Below are 23,034 nucleotides of genomic sequence, written 5' to 3'. Positions count from 1 at the left end.
TTAATCAAGCGATAAATTTTCAAAACAAAAATATTTGTCTTACAGGCTTAAATTACAAAACCGAATAATTAATACCGCGTCTTGTACTTTAAAACAATTTCTGATTGGCATTTAACTACATGATTATTCAATTATAACAGTTTATCGCCGCCTAATAAAGAAAACATCGACTGCGTGAGACCGTTTCATTGGCGCAACCAAGACAAAATCATTAAAACTGGAAATATTGGTTGACCACTTGGTTGAAATTCGACTTTGCAACAAAATGATGGAACGTGTTTCATAATAATCCAGGCAGCGATTAAGTACGATTGAGTCGGGAACGGAGACCAGTGGGGGTAGGCCTCGATGCGAGCATTTTATTGCCACGTCCCTGTCCAACTGATGTAATCTCTTTCTGTGGCTCCAAAAACGCCCTAAAATTTGAGTAATGACTTGGAGAGCTATAGGTCATCGTCGTTAATAAGTTGTTTATTATTTTTCTATTAGGCGTAGATAAGGGAAAAGCACAGACTGCAACGAATTGTTATGAAAAATTTGATTTTCGACGAAAATGTTTGCATAAAGAGGCAATCACTGCCTCAGACACATAATTTTAATATATTCCTCGAATTCATTGAAATCGCTGATTATATAAATCATGATTACAAGAACTTCAAGACTTTTTAGTCGAAATCGTTTTATCTCAACAGTGTACGTTAACTAATGAACAAACATTTTGGCACAAAACGTGTGTTCGTTGTTACGTTGCTAAATTAAAAAAATATATTTATGTAGAAAAGTTTTTGTTACATTAGTGTGCTGCCGGCCTTTCACTAGACTTTCAGGTATAGCTACTGCATCATCTGTCCATTGACATCAACAATATTTTCAATAACTTCTGTAAATGACATCATAATCAGATCGTTAAAATATTTAGCTAAATCTTGTTGGCATTTCAGCTCTTGTGGTTATTCGTTTAGTGAAAAAGACGTCGAAGCTTGTTTTCTTCAAAACCACTTTATAAGGGGAAAAAATTACAAAGGCGATAAAGACACATGGACCAAATTCCTTTTAATTTGAATATTAGCACTCGTGTTCGCAATCACTTAGTATATTTACGTGGACACAACAAAATATTGGTTCTTTCGGTATATGCAGAATAGGACACGCTCGGTGTGTCCCTGTGCTCGAAGTTTGAATCTTGAATCACTCTTCACTTAAATTAAAAAAAAAACGTTGATGTAGATATTAGGTATATCAAGATAAGCGATTTTCTAAATCTAGCCCAAGTTAAAATTATGTGGAATTTCGATGAGTAAACAACATATTAAATCCATTGCCAATTGAACAAGTATGCGAAATATGTTCATTTTTGTCATCGCATGAAATGGCGATAATTCATTTTGTACGCAAATATCATAATAGCTTGACCATGTGGCGGTCTTCGTGTACGCCTACCCTAAAGAAAGAGTTGAAATTTCTTTAGAGGGTGAGTCATTATTAAGTTTAAATTTTTAATAGTCCTCGATTAGAGACATTATCAACAGTTCCTATAGTAGAGTCAACGAATCTTTGTGTGCACGTCATCGACGCACTACCATAAATATTCATACGCGTACGGTAATTTCAATTGTCATTTCAGTACGGCAACACAACACTGTTATGCACTAAGTATGACCGTATTTTTCTTGTTAAGCACCTCCGCGTCGAGAATTTATGCATAACAGCATCATCTCAACATACTAGTATTGTGTTAAAATAAAAAAATTAAATTTTCAACCAATTAGTAGGGTTGTAGATCCAGTGTGTCAACTGTATAATAATTTTCGTGAGTGTACCGTAAAAGAGCGTTTAAACGTACATTAGAGACCCGTAACGTCACACTGCCTAGTTCCAAGTATGTACGGCACTGGGCACTGCTTGACAGCGTCGCATAATACTATACTGCAACAATGAGGCGTCCCATCGTTGGGGTATTCAAAAAAAACATGCGCACTGATCTTGCACCACTTTTTTGCATGTATTAACTTATCTCTGTGATTTTTGTCAGATTCATTTGATTGTAATAGATAGTAGAAATTCCAAACAGGGGCATACATTTTAAGGGCGTACTACGAAAAATCCGGCCCTCTGTTCTCATTAATTTCTCAACAGTCTATGGCAACTTTTTTTAACATTTTGAGTTTTGAAATTGGCTTCTCTATATATTTGGAAACCACCAATATATTTAGGGTGTATTGCGCGTCTCCAGCACCACATCCATGCGATTATCTACCTTTTTATTTTTTGTTTAACTTTTGGTTCGGTTTGGTAATTATTTATGTCAGTCCATATCGTTTTCGTCACCCTTCCGTTCCATAGGGTCACCCATTGGAATCCCGCGGTATTATCGCATAGAATTATTATTTTGTGTCCATTAGAATCGTCGTCATCATGGACGGCCGTTTTTAACTCCTGCGGCCGTTTTTAACGTGCCCGTCCATCGTCGTCGCCTTCTTAAGGTGCGACGACCAATGTCCGTCCATCTGAGCATCAGTATTGTCGCTTGTGTATCTGTTTCAGTGGCGCCTAATCTTGCCGCTATTTCCGCAACAGCAGGCGCCGGGGTGCTGTAAGATAAGACTCTCCTGCGGCTCGCCGATGGCAAAGTTGAGTTATTTCATGGAGTTGTCAAACGGATGAGAAGCCGGTTAGTAGTCTCTGGTTAGTAGTGGACCGGTGCTCGCGATAGATTGGGAAGCACGAAAGAGACTTCATCCTCCTCCACGCGACTTCATATTTATTTGGGCTACCTAGTATGGACTTTAGTGACCGCTCGCGACCAGTGATTTTTTTTACCGCTGCACTTTTTTGGATTTTTGTTAGCAAATGTAAGTTTTTTACATGCTGTAAAACGTTATTTAGTGTGTAGTTTACATTAACTTTCACTGATGTTCGTATTTGTGAAAATGCCTTAAAGAAGTCTCATATTGGTTAACTCTTTCGGCCCCAAGATTTATTTGCAGTTCGCAGTTGCTCCTATCTCCCAGTTATTTTCCATGTGAATTTAACCCACTGGCTGAAGCCAGTTGTGATATCACCAGTGCACCTACCGAGGATCCAATTATTAACAAAGAGAACAAGAAAACAAAGAATTTGACCAATATCATACGGCTCGATTGTAATGTTTTTTTAGGAATTAGCTTGCAGTTAAAGGTAACCGCACATTATTAGCTCATCACTTGCCCTTTAAGGCCAAATAATTAATGTGCTGTTAATTTTAGCATCAAGTTAGTTTATTTACTTATTTCACTCAAAAAACAGTACTAAAGAACTAACTTTTTTTTGATATTCCGCAAAAGAAACAGTTTGTATGCCGTTTGTTTAACATAAAAAACCAATATTTTAAAAACAATCTGGCTTTCTAACTTTTCCAACAAATGCAACGTTTTTGCGTGAGCACTCACAACGTATCTTCAGTATTAATATGTAACATATAACATTTGGTCATGTAATCTCCAGCATAAGATCCTTTATGTAAGGGAATTAAAAGTCTTAAAAAACATATGAAATTTTAAACACTTCTTTAATAATCTTAGGCCTTAGGATCGATTCTTAAGTATCCAGTTACGGAACGAGAGGTGTCAGTTAACAATTAACTGGCAGATGAAGTGTTTTTCACACTGAACTTAAAGATTAGCCAACAGTCGAAGTAAGAACAGCTATATGGACCGTCTTATTAACAGAGGCACTTTGACTGATGGTTAGCCTTGACTGCAAGTTGCTTCACGTGATGTTTAGCGGGACATTGAAGAACCGGCACTAAGGCGCCACTTTATTAATATTCTGTTAAGTTTAACATCAAGCTAGTTTCCATAGAAACTTTAAAATTGTTCCTGAGAATTGGCCAGATTATTGGTATCTATGAAAATTTACTTCATGTTCAAGTTAAATACGTCCATGCCTGTGTGCGATAAAAAAGTGATAGTAATTCGTATTATTACGTTACTATCATTACGACATTGGAAAATCTAAAACTACCGAATAAATGCATATGTGAATGACATCACTGTTTCGAAAAAGTGATGGTGCTAAAGCCCTTTAAAAAAGTGGCAAAATTAAATTAATAAACACACTGTATCTTCTATGATTTTTAATGCAATGATGTGTAAATACCAAACGAGTGAGAAAAGCTAAACGTCAGCTTGTCATCCAGGCGGGGAACTCCCAGTTTTATTTGGGGATCTTTAACCTAAACCGTTCAATTGCTACATATAATACACTTACATTCTACTACATACATTCTCTTTATTGCAAATGCTTGTTTCTCATCTAGCTGAAACTCCACACGAAAATGAACAAAACATTGATGAGATTGTCCTTAACCTTGATGGTAACAGTGATGGGTGCGTCCGCAGCCATCAAGTGCCACATGTGGCGCGATATCCTCCCCTGCGACTGCCAAATTGTGACTCCTCAAACTAGGACTACTAGCATCACGTGCGAAAACATGCTTAGTTTCACACAGGTAAATTCGAGATCGAAACCGAAATTAAAGTGGATCAATTTAAAGAACTCTACATGGTTTTTAGGTGGTAGACCTGCTCAGAGGCCACTTCCATTCCCATGAGAAGATCAACTTGAGGTTGGAGAGGTCCAATTTGCAAGATTTGCAATACCGGCAGTTTCGGGAAATTAACGTTACAATTGAGAGCATCAAACTTAACCACGACTATTTGGGGTAAGTGCGATAAATGCCGGGATGACGCCATATAGACCTAAAACACAAGACTTGAAGAAACCGTCGTGAACCACATTCCTGGGATTTTCTTCTTCCAATGTAAACCGAACGAAGTCCCCTTGTTCTCGTACGTGGTCTGGCACGTGACAAGAACGCAGTCTATTTCTCTTGGAATGGCCAATTAACCAGTGGTGACAGCTCCTAACGAGACTGGCTTTCCCATTAAATGCATTATTAGAACGATTCATCGCGATTCATCTGGTTTGTTAGATTGAAATCGAAGAAGGTCTGTCGAATGAACCTGTGAAGTATCGGTAGATATTTCTTCTGCAGCATGCGGTTTATGGAGACGAAAAAAGAGCCATAAGTCGTGTCGGAAAATTATCGTTTTACTGGCAATTAAGTGGCGCCTCGATTTACGGCATCGAATAATAAATAGCCGAGAGATTAATTTATAATAAATGGGTACTCGTCAATTGTTTTATTAAGCGAAATTAATTAATTAATTGGGATGCTTGAGGCGAATTCTCACAGGTTGAACGTTATGCGGAATTCATCGTTGTCTAAATAGGGTGATATTGAAAGATTTTAGATTATAGTTATTTCCATTGCATGTTTCATACGTGATTTACGTGTGTCGTATATCATTTTATTTTATACCATCGTCTATTTTACAAAAAATATGTTGTGACTCAAAATGCACAGCGTTTCTTGACAATATAACGAACTGAAATTACATCCAAGTTTAATTAGAGAGAGGACACTTATAATGCTGGCGCACTTACGCACCTGCAGAAGGTGATTTTACGGTCGCCCTCTCCAAAATTGGGTAAGTTTCTCTTGATTTATTCCATATTTCGCCTTTAACACACATTTCAAAACTTAATTTCAGTTTTTATTTTATTTGGCTACCGCAAAGTAGACTTGTGAGTAATTATCCATTTTGTGGTCTTATTACGTACATCATACTCATCGTATCTAAATGTTAAACGTATACCTCAATAGTCCGGTACGGTACGGTTCTTAGCATTACAACATTGGATGTTACAATATTGGATGTATTTGCCTCAAATTAGCACGGGGTAAATGGATCTGCGCAAAAAGTATGAAATAAAGAGTATTTGGAGTGTTGTACATATGCAACTCTGTAGCGGACACGCGAGCATTTCCCCTGACTGTTCATTGCGTGACGCCCCTCTTTCTCTCAGGCGCCACCAAAGGAGAAATCGCGCTTAGTTCCGTGGTATGGTCGTGCGTATTCCCTTTTGGTATCTACTACCTTATTACATCCATTATGATGTCAACCAGCGCAAAATCTACACCCAGCCGGCCAATTAACTTGTTTCATTTATAACTTGTCTGCCTTTAAATCAAATTAATGTCTCAGTATTCGGTACGTACTGATTAAATGATGCCGAGACCTGTAATGACTACGGTTCTACGGAATTTTTTATCAAACATTTCATTGAGGGATGTTCCTTAATATTCTTTACGTCGAGTTTGCAAAAGGTAATGCTCCGCTCGAATAGATTGGCCAAATCATTATAAAAATCTACTGAAAGTTCTTATGTTAGCAACGTAATGCGAAAACGAACCGGCCGATCTGGTTAAATTTTAAAAAATTCTTAGATAGCCAAAATGCCAGTTTTTCAAAAAATCTTGTCTAGAACTTTTACAGTTTAACCGACTTCAAAAATCTTATAGTTTTGGAAATTTCAATATGTGTAAACTAAATCTTGTATACGTTGTATAGTAATGGCAATGAGATAAAAACATTCCTCATGCTGAACTTTATAATTATAGGTTTTTGGAAGAAAATACCTTCGCCGGAATGTCAAGGGTGACTTACGTAAGTTTCGCCGACACTAGTATCGACGCGATTCCAGGACACCTATGGAAATACATGCCTAATATCCAAACCGTCGATCTTGGCAGAACTAATATAAAAGAGATACTGCTAAATAGTTTTGAGGTAAATAGGTTTAGTCCGTTCCTTATCCTGTGCGGAAAGTATGTAAAAACAAATTTAAACCGCATGTGTCTGACATGATACCTGAGGCCTGAAGAGATCTTAAGTACGATCGGGCTACAGATATTTCATATATTTGAATTAAGTTTGTCCCACAGGGTTTGGCAGACATACGCACGATAGTTTTGCCGGGGAATCAAATCTCCAAGATTGATAAAAACTCGATTCCTCTACAAATACAGCGATTACACTTGGGACGCAATAGGATCTACAATTTGAACGGCACGTTAACAGGTAACGACTAAAAAGGGGCAGTGATGCATTGTCTCTGACATCAGTTGCTCATGTTCATCGTATAACAGCATTATTACATTACCATGTTTACATTCCTACTGGACCAAAATATATCTATTGGAATCCTCGGCTGGTGTCCCATCCCTACGGCTTCATTGATAAATACGCGTAATAAATGCCGCATATTTTTCAGGTTTGAGAGACATGAGCTGGTTGTTTCTAAATGCAAACGAGTTCGAAGATTTGGAAGGACAACTGCCGTATGAAGCTTCTAATTTAAAGATGATTCACGCATCCAACAACAGGTAGGTATTAGCACTTCACTTAAGCGTTGTCTTCACGCTGTTACTGTACCTCAACGTTCGTCTCATTACCAGGTTAGTGAGGATTCCTCAACAATTGTCAGATTACCCGCGATTGGAAACAGTTTTTCTCAACAACAACGAGATAACTTCCCTAGACGGCGCCATTGCAGGATGTAGAGCTTTAGAGCGGATAGACTTGAAATCGAACCAAATACATACGGTACGAATAGTTCATAATGTAGCGTTTGACAGTGTCGATAAGCAAAGCTGTTCTAGATAACCGCAACGGATTTTCTAGAATGCGAAGTTTTAGACACATTAGATCTAGCCTACAACCAAATCAGCACTTTGAATCACTCGTTGCTGCCGCTAAAAAGTTTGGAAACTTTGAACTTAAGTAACAACTTGTTGTCCGAATTTTGCTTCAGCGAAATATTCGGCCTCGAAAGGCTTCATCGTCTGGAGTTGTCTTATAATCAAATCTCGAACATCGTAGGACCCGCTTCGGTAAGAAATAACAGTTTGAAATTGTGTAGTAGCAAAAGATATGTAGTAATGATCTGATCTGGAGAGGGTACACTCAAACAATAGCATTTGGTAGAATATTGTTGTGATACGGCTAACTTGGATTGAGTCTTAAGGCCTACAAATATATGTAGTCTCTTCTATTTCAATTTGACAATCTCAATATTGTAATTAACTGAAATATTTCGACGCTGCGGTTCTACTTATTATATGAACCTTGAGAGAAAAGGTATCTTAAATAAATACGATTTCAGAATCTGGTGGAACCCAATATCAGACTCACCGAATTAAAACTGGACCATAATTCGTTAGAAGTGCTGAATGCGGCTTTGAGCGGCCTTTCGGAACTATTGCGATTGGATCTGAGCTACAATAAATTAAGACGGATATCTCCGGATGACTTGATCAATTTGGATCAGCTCAGGTTGTTGGATATATCTCACAATCAACTGAAAACGTTGGAGGAAATGAGTAAGGTAAGCAACGTGTGAGAAAGCGTAAAATGCTTTATTGTTGATGTAAAACAGTGTTGGTTCTATTTATGATGATAAACCACTGTTTCCAGTAATGCACGGTCTCCTGAAAGGCCATGTGCAAAATCACGCGAAGTTGTTGAAATACAGTGTATAAATACAGATTGCTTAGCAAAAATTGTGTGAATTATAAATACAGTACTTTCATTACTAACATTTTATTGTTGCCACCAAGATAGTTTATACATTATTATGAAAATTAATTACTAAGAATCTTCTATATGAACATTGAACCTTTATGCATGCCTATATGACTGTAAGCAACGTGAGATAGGACTTTTTTATACATAATGTGTCCGTTCTTCTGAGTAATAACAAATCTTACAAATATTGCAAAAATACTGTGAAATCTGAGGTGAAACGTGTAAGATATAAAGACATATTTAATAGTTCGAAAATTAGAAAACTTTTCAAGGTGTATTTCTATAAAATATATGCAGAGCGCTACTTTTTTCGGCACTCAAAGTTCTTTTTATTTTAAACTCTGAGCTTCTTGACATCTGAACGAACGCAACATCTGCACAACAACAAAGACTAATAACGATGATTAAATATTTTACTATGGGGCACCAAACTTTTTTTTGTGGAGAAGGGAAGCCTTCATAGGTACCCAGCCTGTTATCCGGCAACTGGGTTATGTAGGATTTGCCCCTGATGAGAGCGCCTACCCCTAAAAACCTCGGCTCTTCGCCGCTAGACATTACTTTAAGGGGGGTATCTTCGGTCATTCGAACCCGCTACACGTCGACTCGGTTGCTCGTTTTACCCCTCTTATTCTCCCTCGCTATCTTCCCCCTCGTCACTCTCTATACTATGCCTTCAAATACCTTCCATTTTTCATCGCTCTCCACCAACTCATTCCCGATCGTCCTTTGATCCAGGTTGAGAACTCTCCTCCTGGCCAGCGCACGATCATTCTCCCATTTCTACACTCACACACCGTGTGTGCCGGTATTTTTTCGAAAATAGTATATTATAAATCAAGATGGACAAGTCCATTATTATGATTCCAACGTCAAATGTAAACAACGAAGCGAAACTCTTAGAGATTTCATTTTTTCAGACATATCTTCCAAGATTATCAGAGTTGAAAGCTACTCATAATCAACTAACAATATTGGAGCACGATTTCCATGGTCTGCCAGTGTTATGCGACGCGGACTTATCCAGTAATCAAATTGTTGCTCTGGGCAGGGATCTGGTAACTAAGACGAGGTGTAAACTTGAACACGGAGTTCACGATGGACCATACGATACGTTAAAGATTGTACTTTCTTGTAAGATGTTTGCATTTACATATTTTCTTTATTTAGATAAATGTATTTCAGACAATCCTATTTTGTGCGACGCCGCCTTGCCTGAAATCACATCTGAAATGGAGACCAACCACACTAAAGTCACGGGAGTATCCTATCACTGTCCAACGTTGGATGAATTACCAATCACAGCGAAACCAAACGCATATTTGGGTTATGTACCAGAGCAGGCATCACCGACCATGCCTGCCTTAGCGCCATTCTACGCGAAATCCCCGTACGAGCCTCCGTTGATCCATAATAATGCCGAACGGTTGGACACTCCTAATCAGATAGAAACGAAGATTTATCCTAATTTAAGGGAGGCGCAAACTGACCAACGCAGAACTGGCGATCAGTATCAAACACAACACCTTCAAAACCTTGAAGGTAATACTGCAAAATAAGACGTACAACTGTAGAGCATTAGAACTTTCGCTTTTATCACCAAATGATAGACAAGTGAACCTATTCACTCATCAAACGTCAACTATTCTAGTGTGCTGCATCTCATGAGTCTTCAAAATCAAAGAACAATGCTACATTATCAAATATTACTTAAATCAGAATAACAAACGTCTGGTTGTTGCTGCGCTAATATTCCACTGAATTATCTAATTAATTGCGTCGGTTCCAACCATACAAAATCCTTTTCCTACAAAAAAGTTTTTATGTCACCTGGCATGTCTCTATCCATGTATGTAAAGCACACATTGTGTTCAAACCCCCACCCTATGCGTCCATTCGTATATGAGATTCTATCTTCGTTTCAGAAAAAGACATTTTGGTAAAAATTGTCATATTTCAAACATCAGTTCACGAAAACAAGTAACAATCGGAATAGATTTGACAATATACAGGATGTTTCATTTAAAATACCCAAGTCGGCATCCATTTCTTGTACAATCGAAATTTTCACCGTTCTAAACATGTTTCAGTCGTAGTTAATTCAATTTTACAAATTAAATTAGGAGTTTTGTCATTTCAGGTCATAAGGCCGAAGTGATTCAATCTCTAAATGATCAACCGATCACCTCCACGCTGCACCAGACTATCCACATTAATCAAACTCAAGAAACGGCGCCGAATATCAACGTATCTGGAGCCATTTTAATCGATCCGATTACCCAGGGACAAGTTATCAACAAGCTTGCCTCCGATATTGAAGTGCTAAAGACGAGAATCGAGGCAATTAGTGTACAAAACGAGCGATTATTTAACAAAACCATCCTAGAACTGGAGCATGCTAATTTGACGGTTAAAGTGCCATGATGCGCTGAATGGAAGTCGTTGATGAGGTTTATTTATTTTCCCTAGTCATGTTTTAGCAATTTTTGTTTGGCGTCCGGTTTAAAAGAACCTTTTGGGGGACGATATTTTATAGCATGAATCCACTAACACATGTCAGTATGAATAACTGAATTTACTGTGGCCGCCTGACTGATGAGAAGCAGAAATATTTTGCTTTTTCATAATTAATGGTAAGATTTATTATATCATATTAGAGTCCTAAGGATTGTGCGATTATTTACATACTTCATTTAGGCAATTTTTGTTGTTTTGTCGCATTCGTGGTGTTGACTTCATTAAAATTTTGACAGTTGCCTAACGGCACTCAGTAATATTTTAGTTATATGTAGATGGTATTTCAACTTTTAGCCTCTGTTAAATTTCTAATCTCACTTATATGTAAAATTCTGCTGTTGTCACTGTCACTTATTTACACAGAGGCAAAACAATTGATTTTAATGGTACCACCCAATTTTTAATACGTTAGAACCGCATATATGAGATTTGTAAAAAAATATCTTATTAATTACAGCCTTCCCTTAAATGAAGAACTTAAAAAGACCGCTTAAAGCGCTCTATCTTGTCCCACAAGTAAGTGCCGTATTAGAACAGTATGAAAAGGTATACCAAAAGTCTGCCTTTATTTTTGGTCTTCTTTCAAGTCAAACAGTCGAGCATGAAAAGAGCTGTGTTTTTTATTACAATTTGATTTTTACAACCGCTTATGGTTCACGATTATGTAGCTAGTTTAAGTTGGTTAGTTTAAATTCGAGTACGGCAGCTAGACGAATTAGGTGTAAATATTTTTTTAGGGACTAATTTGTTATACTTTATATGTATGTAAATTAATCAATAAAAGTAAATTGAAGGTCATAACCGTGGGTTATTCTTAATGCGTTAAAACGAGTATTATCCCCGACGAAAAATAGTGATTCTTTATTTGGTTAACAATGAAACAAAAATTGAGAAATCTTCTTCACGAAATAATTCAAAATTTTAACCTATAAAAAGGATTAATACAATTGGGCTTCGTGGACCTTTTAAGTAAGGGTTTTCCTGGCTTTTTGCTACTATCCCATGGCACTCCAGGCGATTCTTTAACTTGCTGAATGTGATCATCGATTTCTTGGGACATGTTCAGTTTTGTGTTGATCACCACTTTTTTCGGGGAAACAGACTTTACCCCTTGTAATATTTTAGGTGAGTGATTCAGGTTTTTTGGTGTTAAAGCCAAGCTGATCTACGACAAAACATATTATACAGTGTGGCTATTTAGCTCATTGTGAGAAATAATGGTTTTATAAATGATATGGGCCATTAATTAGCACTTTCAGATCTAAAGACAATTTTGATATTACTGGAATATGACAGTGTTCGTTTACCGCTTATTTGGCTTGTCGCTTCAGTAAATTGTCTATTAGTGAATTCTACAAAACAGTGGTAGATTCAAGATTTCATTTCTCAACTATCTATTTCAGTTTTTGAAAGTTTGCATTTAGAACGCTAGTTACGTTCTTTTTTACCTTCCTTTTTTTCTTTGAAATCTGACATCATAGATTCACATTTATAACTGGGACTCACTGCATCTTGTACTAAGAAATTCCGTATCTTCTACATTTCAACGATCTTAAAAGAGTAATTATCATTCAATCTATGGCTTACCTACCCGAGCTTTTCCTCGCAACTTACTCGAATCACGTTTGCTTTTAGCATTCTTGAATGATTGAGCTGACAACTTATGAGCAGCCCCATTGTTGTAAAATACCTCGAATCCCGCATTCTCGCTCTCGTCCGGAGATTGCCCACTTAAATCTGCGAAAAAAATTATTTGAAAACCATCCACCTCGTCCAGTTTAAACATAAATTTACCATTTTTTCCGTGTATTTCCTGTGTCACATGCCATAAACCAGAATTTCTTTCAAAACAACAATTGAACTCGTCAAAAGATAAATCTTCCTTATTTACTTTTTCAAGTAACTTGCTCTTCGTTTTCTTTGCCTTTATCCTCTCCTTCTTAGCCAACACATCTCTTTCTTTTACAGTGTTTATTCCTTCCTCTCCTTTGTTTGTGTCCCTATTGCCACTAGGATTAATTTCCTTCTGCATTCCAAGATCATTTACTAACACGTCTGCATCCAACTTTTTCTTTTTAGGTTCAGACAGCTTTTCCTCCAGAGTGTCCTCTCTCTTTCTCTTTTTTTCGTTTACACTTTCAGCTAACAATTTTTGTTCAAATTTAATGAGTCTTTTGGCCGCCCTGGTAACATTCATATCCACATCCTTTTTTAATTTTTTGGTGACCAATTTCTTAACTCCCAAAGGGTATGCTCCATTGTGTAACTTCAAGAATCTAAAATCAGTATTCATTTATGTAAAACATTTGCAGGTAGTATGTACAGGGTGCCCTTTTTAAAAGTGCGAATCCCTCAGAGATTATTCCAGTTAAGTAATATCATAGAGAGTACCATTCAACTTATCCTGACGACTTGATTAACTTTTATCAAATACAATCACAACGAAAGGTGTTTTACTTATCTTAAGAAAGTTTGTTTCTCTCTAGCTTTACTACCACACCCTGTATAAAAAACATTTCAAACTTTAACGTATATGATTGCTTAAAACTTTTATATAATACTTTTTTACATAAGTGGTAAAGTTTCCGAAATAAGGGGATATGTGTTTCCAAACGGGTCACCCTGTAATGTAAAAACAAAATCGTTACTTTTCAGCCCAAATATTTAAGTGCACTCTAGTATTCTTAGTGGTCTTTGGATCGCGTTTAATAGCCAGAAATGCTTCAGATAACTCCTTAGCATTGAACAGAATTTGTGGAAGTTCAACATCTACTCTACCCGCTCGGGGGTCTAAAGGTTTATCCTCAAGGACTGATTCTTGCAAATCATCGTCAGAATGTTGTTCTTCGGATTCCTCGTTAGGAACAACCACCTTCTGGATTTGATAAATGGACCCCCGAAATCCTTGCTACATCAATTAATTAAATCATTAAAAAATTTAACATCTTTCCTTCACAAAAATTAACTTACCTGCCGCCAAACTTTGTACTTTTCTTCATACTCTAAACCTAATTTGTGCTGCTTCATTAGATGAGTAAAAATGAACTTGTTTATCCACTTTATAATAGAACTATTATTGGCAAATGCTAATCTATTGATAAATGGTTTTAATAATTCAGTTGTTCGTGTAGGTTGCAACACACCGTCTGAAACCTATCAACACTTGACATTTTTGTAATTTACTCTTTAGACCGTTTCACTGCCTACCTTTGCCAGTTCTTCTAGATAAATTTCTGTAAAGTGCATAAACAGACCTAATGGTGTGTAGTTGATGCTTGACAGGATTGTATCTTCAAGTACTTTAACAAATGTCTCATTAGGTCGTTTTTTAAATTTTTTTCCCTTTAGCACTACGAGGGCTTGTCTGAGCAATCGCCTTACAAACTATAAGAAAAGAATTTAAATAGGATTCTTTCCTTTCAAAATTACTACTCCACCATCAAAAATTTGTCCAATCTAAGTTGATCAATACCAATCCATTCATTCTGCATTGTCAACAAACCAATATGAAAAAATTGCATGGATTCTTTAAATTCAAAACTATGAATAAGTTTTGATATATTTTCTGCACATTCTTCTTGAATTAACGGTTTATCTGACATCCACATTGAATAAAATAACCCTTTCCATAAAATCTTTAAGCTCATTTCTGATATTCCTATAACAATACAGATTTAGCAATTGAATAATTTTGATATAAAAAATGAAATGCAGACATTTAACATTAAAAATTATGTTATATGTCTGATCAAGCATAGAGAGTAAGTTGTAATGGAACAGATACAGAACAGCTATATGTAGAGAACCTCAAAATATGATAATTTGTTGACTGTTTTCTACAGTGAATAGTTAAAGAGATATTGACCTCCAAAGTTTGCTTGCAAATTTCTAAAAAACACCATATTTTAGTAATGCGTTTATACGACGCAATCAATTTTAGAATATTTTTTATTCGTATCAACATCTTTAATTCGGAGAAATATGAAATTCATTAATATTCAAGAAGGGTTGGTGGATTAGGGATAAGGGGTAAGGTCTAAAAAGAGTCATAATTTATTTATTTGCAAAGCAACTAACAAACAGATAATACCATGTAATGACAAATTTCATTCTAACTTTTATTCTCCATCAAAATTTGTCAAAGACCTTAGCATTCTAAATAAAATTGCATTTTTGAAGAATAAAACCAACTAAATATATTTAAAGGGATTATCAGCAAAAATTATGTGGTTTTTGACTGGTAAGCTATTTGCATTTTGCCAAAGTCGTGCATGTGATGGATCCTAAATGTGGCATTACATCAGCGTGACTTTCATTTATTTATTTTTATATATAAGCTACCTTTGGGGGTCAGTATCTCTTCAACTATTAATCTTAGAAAAACAAAATTCAACAAGTTATCATATTTTGAACCCTTCTACATTCATTTGTTCTGTTTGTTCAATTATGGCTCACCCTGTAAATATTGGGTTATATGAGTGAGGAAATTGTTAAATACTCATTAAATACCACTGTAATGTTTTAGGCATTCCTGCATGGTAGAGTCTATCTTTTGACAGCACCCTATAGATCTTAAGCCAGTAAGTTAACAGATAACCTCTTAAATACAGTTACTGTTGCTTGATCATTTACGGTATCTTTATCTCATGCATATACCTCAACAGGTGTATGACTTTATGTAAAAGTACTAATTTGTTGAGATTTTAAAAATTCAAAGAAACCAAAAAAAGAGTAAAAGTTTTCATCTTTACAACACATACACATTATGAGAATATTTTATGGTTTTGCAAATACAAATAGGTTTATAAAAATAAAATAACAAGGCTTCAATTAAGCTCCTCACAAAATGTAACTATAAGGCAACTCATGGATTGACAGAAATGTTATTTGTATAAATTTCATATACTTTAATGAGATTGAGGGCAAAGTTTAAAGATAAAAGCTGGCAAAATCCTTAACCTTTATTTCTAAGGATTAGGCATTGCTTCTTTGATATACACCTTTATGGAATGACGTATAACAAACTTTTGTAATATTTTTTAATCCTTATTCTCCTAAACAAAGCCACCATTATTTTTAGGCCAAATAAATATGTTTTACTTTTAATATTATTATTATTACTATCACCAAATTTGTTTTTCTATATAATTAGTATTATTAGGGATTGAGGTACAAAGTAATTAGGTTCCTATTTACCAGAAGCTTTATATCTGTGCTCCAAATATTTTTTTAGGTACTTTATAGCCCTTTTCCGAGTCTTTTCATCATTATCAGCAAGTTTCCGACTATAGTTTAGATCCTGGGCAAGCAGGAATGTGGACTTTTCAGTTTTCCTGTCATATTTTTGAGAAGTTCCATCCACAGTGGATACAATCACGGCCATCCTCACTTTTTGAAATTTACCGAAATTAACTTATATTCTTTAACTATCTGGGTGGTTACTTGCGGATCAGCTTAGTTACTAAGTTCTTAAAATAGAGCCGCGTTTGGCGTTTACTAAACTAACTAAATTTTTCTCTGAATAAGTAAAACAATAAAACCATAAAACGAACCACGAGTCTTTCAAACCAAACTTCCTAACCTTCTAATACACTAGTATTCAACCTAACAACATTTAGCGTCAACACTCGGTTTTCGATATTTTTATGGTGTGGCACTGTCAATGCGGCACCGCCTAATTTGCAGGATAATTGGTAGAACTGAGAGGTGACTAGTGAGTGGTGAACACTGTAGATAATCTTGATATAAAGCGCAGTTGTGCAAATGTGATATGTAAATCACATTTGATTTTTATCTAAGATCCCTCAAATTTATATTACATATTCATTACGTATATTATTTTGGACAATATTTTACATTAAATTGTTAACGAAAAGCGCTGTTGCTGATTCATGGCCATGATTATTCGCCAGTTATTACGGTTGTTGATAGCTGTCAGCTATATTTTCTTGTCGAGCGTGTCAATGTCAGTGGTTTGTGGTGTCCTTTTTGTTTTTATATCACTTTTCTAGTAATAGTTGAATTGTTAGTCGTTTGTTCGGATTTGTCTTTTGGAATGTGAAATGGGGTAAGATTGATGGTTAAAAATTGAAATTCACTAAACGAAAAAGTACCAATCTTATTATGATTCCATATATTTGCATCCCATTCCGTTTTTTCTTGCACACACACAAAATCTAAAAAATTAAGTGTAGCTACATTAAAATTGCAATATTTCTTTTTAGTGGAGTTGATATCAAAGCACACAAGCTATATTTGAGACTACCTGAGAAAATTGTCGACGAGAAGCAAATTTTAGATTTACATCCTCAAATTTCAATTGTTGTTTTACCACGACAGGTAAAGATAAATATTAGATGCACATTTTTTCAGTTTCGATGCTATCTTAATAGTCTGTGAGTTTGATTGTAGAGGATTTTTTTTTATAGAAGTCTCGGCGTTGGTGTATAGTTGAATTTAAAGATAAATCTCAGTTAGAAGAAGTCAGATCTGCATTAAAAAAGATAAAGATCAAAGGGAAGTCTATTATAATCAAAAAATTTAGAATTCCCAATAAGAAAAAGTCTCAAAACCAACAAGAGGATTTAAGTGTTTTGCTTTCCTAACCTAGTTTTAAAAATGAAGGAATTCATTGGTAGTCCATTTGAGCAAGAGTCTGATAATGAAGAGGATTTTAATGAACTTGAATTTGTTGAAAACATAGTAAGTTATTGCCAAAACTGGTAATCTGTATCCATAGTTACAGAAAATATGTATTCATGAAATATATATGCAATATTACATTCATGAAAAATTAATGTTTTAGCCTGATGCAGAAATATTTTTTGATGCACCACCTAATGAACATTTGAATGAAGACAATCTGTATGATTCCCACGATGATGATAGCTCTTATGATATTGAAGATGATCCCAATTATATTTTAGAAGTATAATTTAGTTTTTAACGCATATCCATTGTTGAGTAATTTCATTTGTAATTTTGTCTAGGACATCAACATTGATGATTCTAGCTCAGTTTCTAGTTATCATGATTTTCTGGATTCTGATGGTGGAGTTGTTGAAACAGACCAAGCAGAGGAAAGAGAATTTTCTTCAACTGAAGCATATGGAATTCCATTTACATCTGCAGGTGAAAACTGGGATAAAGATGAATTAGATTATGTTACATTTCCTGTGGGTAAGAAATGATACAATGTTCATACCTGTAGTATTACTTATGTACATAAAGTGTACAGCAAAAAAAAACACATCTAGACTTTGTTGAACTAGCTCCATTTGTGGAATGCTTACAGCAAAGACCATACAGCTATCACACTAGAATACAATGGATATAGGCAGGATTGTTTTACATCCACAATTTCCTTGGTTTTTTGAGGTGTTACAAAATCTATAAAGGTCCATTTGGACATTGTTAAAGGGTCTAAGAAGCTAAACAATATAAAAATACCAACATTAGTCTTCAATAAAGTATTATGATTGATTTGGTTAACATGTTAAATCTCTAGTAACAACCAGCAGTGCCTCTTGCCTAATTCTAGTTTGTGACCTAACAGAAGAATTTACAGAGGTTTATGAATCGGGGTTCCTCATAGTTATTTTAATTAATGAAATAGAAAGGCTTAACTCATAGAATTTTTACTTTTGTTTTTTTTTTGTCATTCACTTTAATGTCACTGTAATACTCTTAAGAATTTAAAATTTTGCAAAGTGGTTTCTCTTATAATAAAAATGAAATTATTTATAACGCAAATGGCAATGTAACCAAGTCGAATCAAAATTGCTCATTCAGTAAATTTGTTTAATGAATTCCTGGTGATAATATCTTAAATTTCCGAATACTAAATAGAAGTGCGCTGACCGGGCGTCGATGTAACAGCATTGTATGTGCTTTCTAGTAAAATAGCTAGTATTTATTTCGCCTATGGCAGATTTATTTATTCTATTACCTTAGCAGATTCGAGTTCAGGATCTTGAAGTGGTTAAGCAGCGCTAATAATAGGGCTAATACTAGAGAAACATGTTAAAAAAAGATATAAGTGTAACCGCTTCGAGCGCCTGATTCCTTCTATTCTTACAAAGTAACAATGTTAGTCATATTCACAGATAGTCCATTGTCAATTGAAGTCTCCAGTGACAGGCCAAATGGTAATGCAAGTACCACTCAGAATCAGGAGGAATAGTTGTCAGCCATATTATATTTCTTTTGTTATCGTTTAATTCAGGTGTAGGTTAACTTTTTAGTTCTTTTAATCAACCTTGCCTGTTTTGGGTTTAATAAACATTTCATAAAATTCGGCATTTTTACTCTTTCAGAATCATGCCTATTCAAAATGTCTCAAAATTAATATAAAGGATTTTAAGTTTTCTTTATGATTGACAGTAATGTGACGAACACCTCTGCCTTGCACGACTTCAAATTTTGTCGCACACACGTAACAAAAAAAAGACATCACGAATTCATAATATGAGGATCAAAATACAAAATGATCAAATATTGAAGTGAAATTCATTATAGTAGGTGTGCATATCTAGAAAATCGGACACATTTAAGGTGAAGACTTCCAATCGATATTCCCCGCAATTTATAGAGGCTTTCACAAGGAATAAGCACCACCTGTTAAAAAAATAACTTGAATCTACCACTAGATTTATTGTGGTTGAATCCCACATTTTTAATAACAAAAAACGCCGAAAGTCATAAATTTCGTGGTACATAAAATCAATACCAGCGACCTTTAGTCTACACTTTAACATTAGCGGAGGATGTTTCTGGCTAAACAACCAGTCAAGCAAAGTCAGCAACTTACTGAATAAAATGCTAAAAAAAAAGGAAATTCTAGGAGGGTCATTTAGTAGTCTGTGGTAGCCTCCTGTAGTATTTATTAAGAAAGATGGTTCAACTCGGTTCTGTGTCGAACTTAATGATGTAACTATAAAGGTCAGTTATCCATTGCCACGTTTCGATGACATCTCGCCAACTTTAATTCTTTGGATTTAAAAATAATGTATAACAAAAAAATACAAATTTAAACATATAATTTAATTAACAAATAACGTGACAACTGTTACGCAAGACAAACCGAAAGAAAAAAGGTAATTACATCTTTTTGAAAAAAAAAAAAATTTCACATACGTATGTGTACCACCCTACAATATTCTGTATTTACAAATCCGTAAAATTATTATGCTTAAAAGTATGATGATCTATAAGAGAAAACAATTGGCTAACAGTCACGTTGAGGGCTCATCTTGAAGTTTACTTTTCCTTAGGTCTAAATAGAATTTTCCTTGTCTTGATAGTGGAGAACTTGAATTTCATGGCATAATAGCTAAGTCCAAGGAGAATGGCTAAGACGCCAATGGCCTTAATGGTCATTCTCTTACGATCGTCAAATTCTGGTTCAGATGTCCATTTTAGGAACGTACTGACATCCTAATCAAAGCAGTAAATCAAAATGTACGTTAAGTTTTGTGCCACTGTTTCTACATTTTTTAAGATATTTGCCAAAATTAAAATTTTAACTATGCATTCTCTATCTCATTTTCATTTAAAACTCACCTTTGCCAACTGACTAGCACTGGCAGGCGTTCCATCTGAATATTCCATTGCTTCATTATATAAGGCCTGGGCCATAGAAATGGCTCCGCCTGGGAAATAGGGATTGTAATACTGTCCATCTCTTAAATTGATACCCGCCGGTGCGTCGTAGTACCCAGTAAGCAAGGAAAATATGTAGTCTTCTCCTGAAAATCCAATGCCAATATAAACCTGAGCATAAACCAATAAGTGACACTGGAATTACCTCCATGTCTTGCCAATACAATATAACTCAAATCTGGTGGGAAGGCACCATTGTTTGCTGCCCTTGCAGCTTCCTCATTAGGATACGGATTGGGCACATAATCAGATAATTTACCAGGTCGTTGGAACTAGATGTATTTAAATATTAAAATCTTTACCATATGTTCAAATTTTTTAAGTTAATGCTAACTAACCATATTGCCTTGCTCATTGGGACCATCAGTAATCATTTGTTCCTCTGCCTCAGCTTTGGCTTCTTCTTCAGTGTGGCTAACACCCACTAAGTTACGGTATGCAATGAACCTCAAAGAGTGGCAAGCTGCACATACTTGTTTATAGACTTCATATCCTCTTCTTATGCTAAAATCAGAATTAAACTAATACAAATTCCTTTGTGTCTAAAACAGTAGTTATTGAATATCAGTTTTTGTCACAGGAAATTCAACTTAACTGTGACTAATGTTTCAAACAAGTTTGAAACTGTGGAGTTTAATATTCATATTCTTTATGGTGCTCAATAATAACTTAAGAAATTAATATGTTAAATTTGTTACATAAAATTTTTACCTATTTATTGGCTACTAAAAATCCAAAAACCAATTTGCTACCCCTGTACACCAAGTAAAAACCATGTATCTCTACAAAATTTCCTAAACACATTAGATGAACTTCATACAAACTGCTATGGTACTTAAGTGAATTCCATATAAGTTGTTATATGATTGAAACCAGGAAAGAAAACTAAATAGGTCTAAGTTCGAATTTGAAGTATGAGATTACTTATGGGTATATAAAAATCACAACTCTGCTCCAAGTTATAATACAATATTACATTCTGAAATATAAAACCTACCTGGCATGATCAAGGGAATTAAACCAACCATTGTGACTCCAGGGATTCTTGGGAGGGTGTAACTCAAGATCTGATGCCCTAACAGACTGGTCCAAAGTATAAATCAAAACTCCTGCACCTCCAGCAAGAATGCCCAAGCCACCCAGTAGCTGAAAATATGTAATATCTACATGTTCTAGCTCAAATTGAAACTATCCCAGAATAACAAAAATAATAGAATGTCGTTAGTTCCTTAGGTGAAAATAAATATTTAATAATAAAAGTTGAGATCTCTATTGTGACACATGAGCTTCAATTTGAATATAAGTACTAACAGAGAACATTCATTATGCAAGGCGTCTGTTAATCAAAATAATTTAAAACATTTCATGTTTCGTATAAAAAAAAAGTAGCTTTTTTTTACTCAATTAAATTTTTTATGAAAATATTAAAAATAAGTAAAAATACTTACTGCTTTCTTCCCTGTAGTTAGCCCCCTTGCAGTTGAAAATGAATTTATCTGTAAATGTATTTATTTTATTTTGATACCTGGAATACACTGAAAAATTGCATTATTTATTTATATCTCTTTGGTGGTGATATAACAGAGGATCATTGATTCAAAATTTTTAAAAGGGAGATCTAACCTGTACTTGTCAAGTGCAAGTAAATTTAATTGCCAATAAAACCCCAAACTGCTCTTTATGAAGCTACTGTAGGTAAAAGCTTACAAACAAAATTTCAAAGGATACGATTTCTTCTACAACTCACCTGTCGTAAGCAGTGTGTTGTATTGGACTTTAGTATCCTAGCACCCCAAATTCTTCCCACCCGTGCAGCCATATCAGAGTAAAGGCAGAAAAAATAAACTGATAAAGTTACCTAACGATCTTTCAGCCTTTGGTGATTCTTCGAGTTATGTAATTTAGCGAATCAAAGTTCAAAAATCTTCGATTATTCTTCTCCCGAAGGAACGACCGAAGATTTTTTCAGAATTTTGACATTTACGTAACAGCAAAAGACCGACGAATCTCGTTGCTTAATTTTCGTTTTGTTGGTGGTAGTGTCAAAAAACTGCAAAGGTTTTGTGGTTTTGGTAGCCTTGCTGATCGTCGACGTTGTCGAATGTTCTCACTGAAGTATGACATGATTTGGGTATGGCATGTAAGACTTGTATGAAATAGGAGTTTCATGTGTTAATGCTCAACAGCTTTAAGGGCTTACAAATTCGAATAGGAATTATCGGTGGTTAGGTCTTAATTTTGGCTCAAATGAGTGCAAATATTAAACTGCATTTAAATAAGAAACTATGGTATTTTTGGGTTGTAATCGTAGTTTCATCTTTACATTCACCATTGTGGCATTATTTAACAAGCATTATCTTGTACGAGAATATATTCTTAAATGAAA

At 35.2% G+C, this 23,034-nt stretch overlaps 4 protein-coding genes across 10 annotated transcripts; 2 read left to right on the top strand and 2 right to left on the bottom strand.

Annotated features, from left to right (window-relative positions):
* The first annotated feature begins 4,315 nt into the window (after positions 1-4,315).
* On the top strand, positions 4,316-11,789 carry ltl (larval translucida). The gene is made up of 11 exons (XM_066283234.1): positions 4,316-4,489; positions 4,554-4,702; positions 6,506-6,674; positions 6,830-6,965; positions 7,159-7,270; positions 7,343-7,490; positions 7,547-7,777; positions 8,050-8,271; positions 9,392-9,605; positions 9,657-10,013; positions 10,612-11,789. Exons 1-11 carry the CDS (start codon positions 4,316-4,318, stop codon positions 10,893-10,895), a joined length of 2,196 nt encoding a protein of 731 aa, XP_066139331.1. The 3' UTR covers positions 10,896-11,789.
* Positions 11,790-11,822: 33 nt separating this feature from the next.
* On the bottom strand, positions 11,823-16,628 carry Nnp-1 (Ribosomal RNA processing protein 1 homolog Nnp-1). 6 transcript variants are annotated; one of them, XR_010732204.1, is made up of 9 exons: positions 16,185-16,628; positions 14,426-14,646; positions 14,196-14,372; positions 13,959-14,141; positions 13,637-13,896; positions 12,783-13,264; positions 12,603-12,725; positions 12,437-12,539; positions 12,022-12,153 (listed from the first exon to the last, which is right to left on the bottom strand). XR_010732204.1 is itself a non-coding variant. In XM_066283236.1 (8 exons), exons 1-8 carry the CDS (start codon positions 16,369-16,371, stop codon positions 11,902-11,904), a joined length of 1,908 nt encoding a protein of 635 aa, XP_066139333.1. In that variant the 5' UTR covers positions 16,372-16,627; the 3' UTR covers positions 11,823-11,901. The 6 variants fall into 6 exon arrangements, 5 of the variants coding, with proteins under 5 accessions (XP_066139333.1, XP_066139335.1, XP_066139336.1 ...); XM_066283236.1 differs by lacking the exon at positions 12,437-12,539 and having other exon boundaries at positions 11,823-12,153; positions 12,580-12,725; positions 16,185-16,627; XM_066283238.1 differs by lacking the exon at positions 12,437-12,539 and having other exon boundaries at positions 11,886-12,148; positions 12,580-12,725.
* A 298-nt stretch (positions 16,629-16,926) lies between these two features.
* LOC136339772 (uncharacterized) lies at positions 16,927-19,281 on the top strand. 2 transcript variants are annotated; one of them, XM_066283252.1, is made up of 6 exons: positions 16,927-17,055; positions 17,213-17,327; positions 17,417-17,690; positions 17,794-17,916; positions 17,978-18,119; positions 19,094-19,281. In XM_066283252.1, the coding sequence occupies exons 3-6, from the start codon at positions 17,607-17,609 to the stop codon at positions 19,168-19,170; spliced, it is 426 nt and encodes a 141-aa protein (XP_066139349.1). In that variant the 5' UTR covers positions 16,927-17,055; positions 17,213-17,327; positions 17,417-17,606; the 3' UTR covers positions 19,171-19,281. The 2 variants fall into 2 exon arrangements, with proteins under 2 accessions (XP_066139349.1, XP_066139348.1); XM_066283251.1 differs by having other exon boundaries at positions 16,928-17,055; positions 17,978-18,167.
* A 728-nt stretch (positions 19,282-20,009) lies between these two features.
* LOC136339770 (cytochrome c1, heme protein, mitochondrial-like) lies at positions 20,010-22,698 on the bottom strand. Its single transcript, XM_066283247.1, has 7 exons — positions 22,396-22,698; positions 22,097-22,144; positions 21,646-21,794; positions 20,987-21,152; positions 20,794-20,920; positions 20,550-20,734; positions 20,010-20,423 (listed from the first exon to the last, which is right to left on the bottom strand). Exons 1-7 carry the CDS (start codon positions 22,465-22,467, stop codon positions 20,247-20,249), a joined length of 924 nt encoding a protein of 307 aa, XP_066139344.1. The 5' UTR covers positions 22,468-22,698; the 3' UTR covers positions 20,010-20,246.
* Between the last annotated feature and the right edge of the window lie 336 nt (positions 22,699-23,034).

This window comes from Euwallacea fornicatus, chromosome 6 (assembly GCF_040115645.1).
Source record: "Euwallacea fornicatus isolate EFF26 chromosome 6, ASM4011564v1, whole genome shotgun sequence".
Classification (NCBI taxonomy): Eukaryota; Metazoa; Arthropoda; class Insecta; order Coleoptera; family Curculionidae; genus Euwallacea; species Euwallacea fornicatus.
Note: the sequence above shows the minus strand (reverse complement) of the source record. Positions and strands in the feature narration are given on the sequence as shown.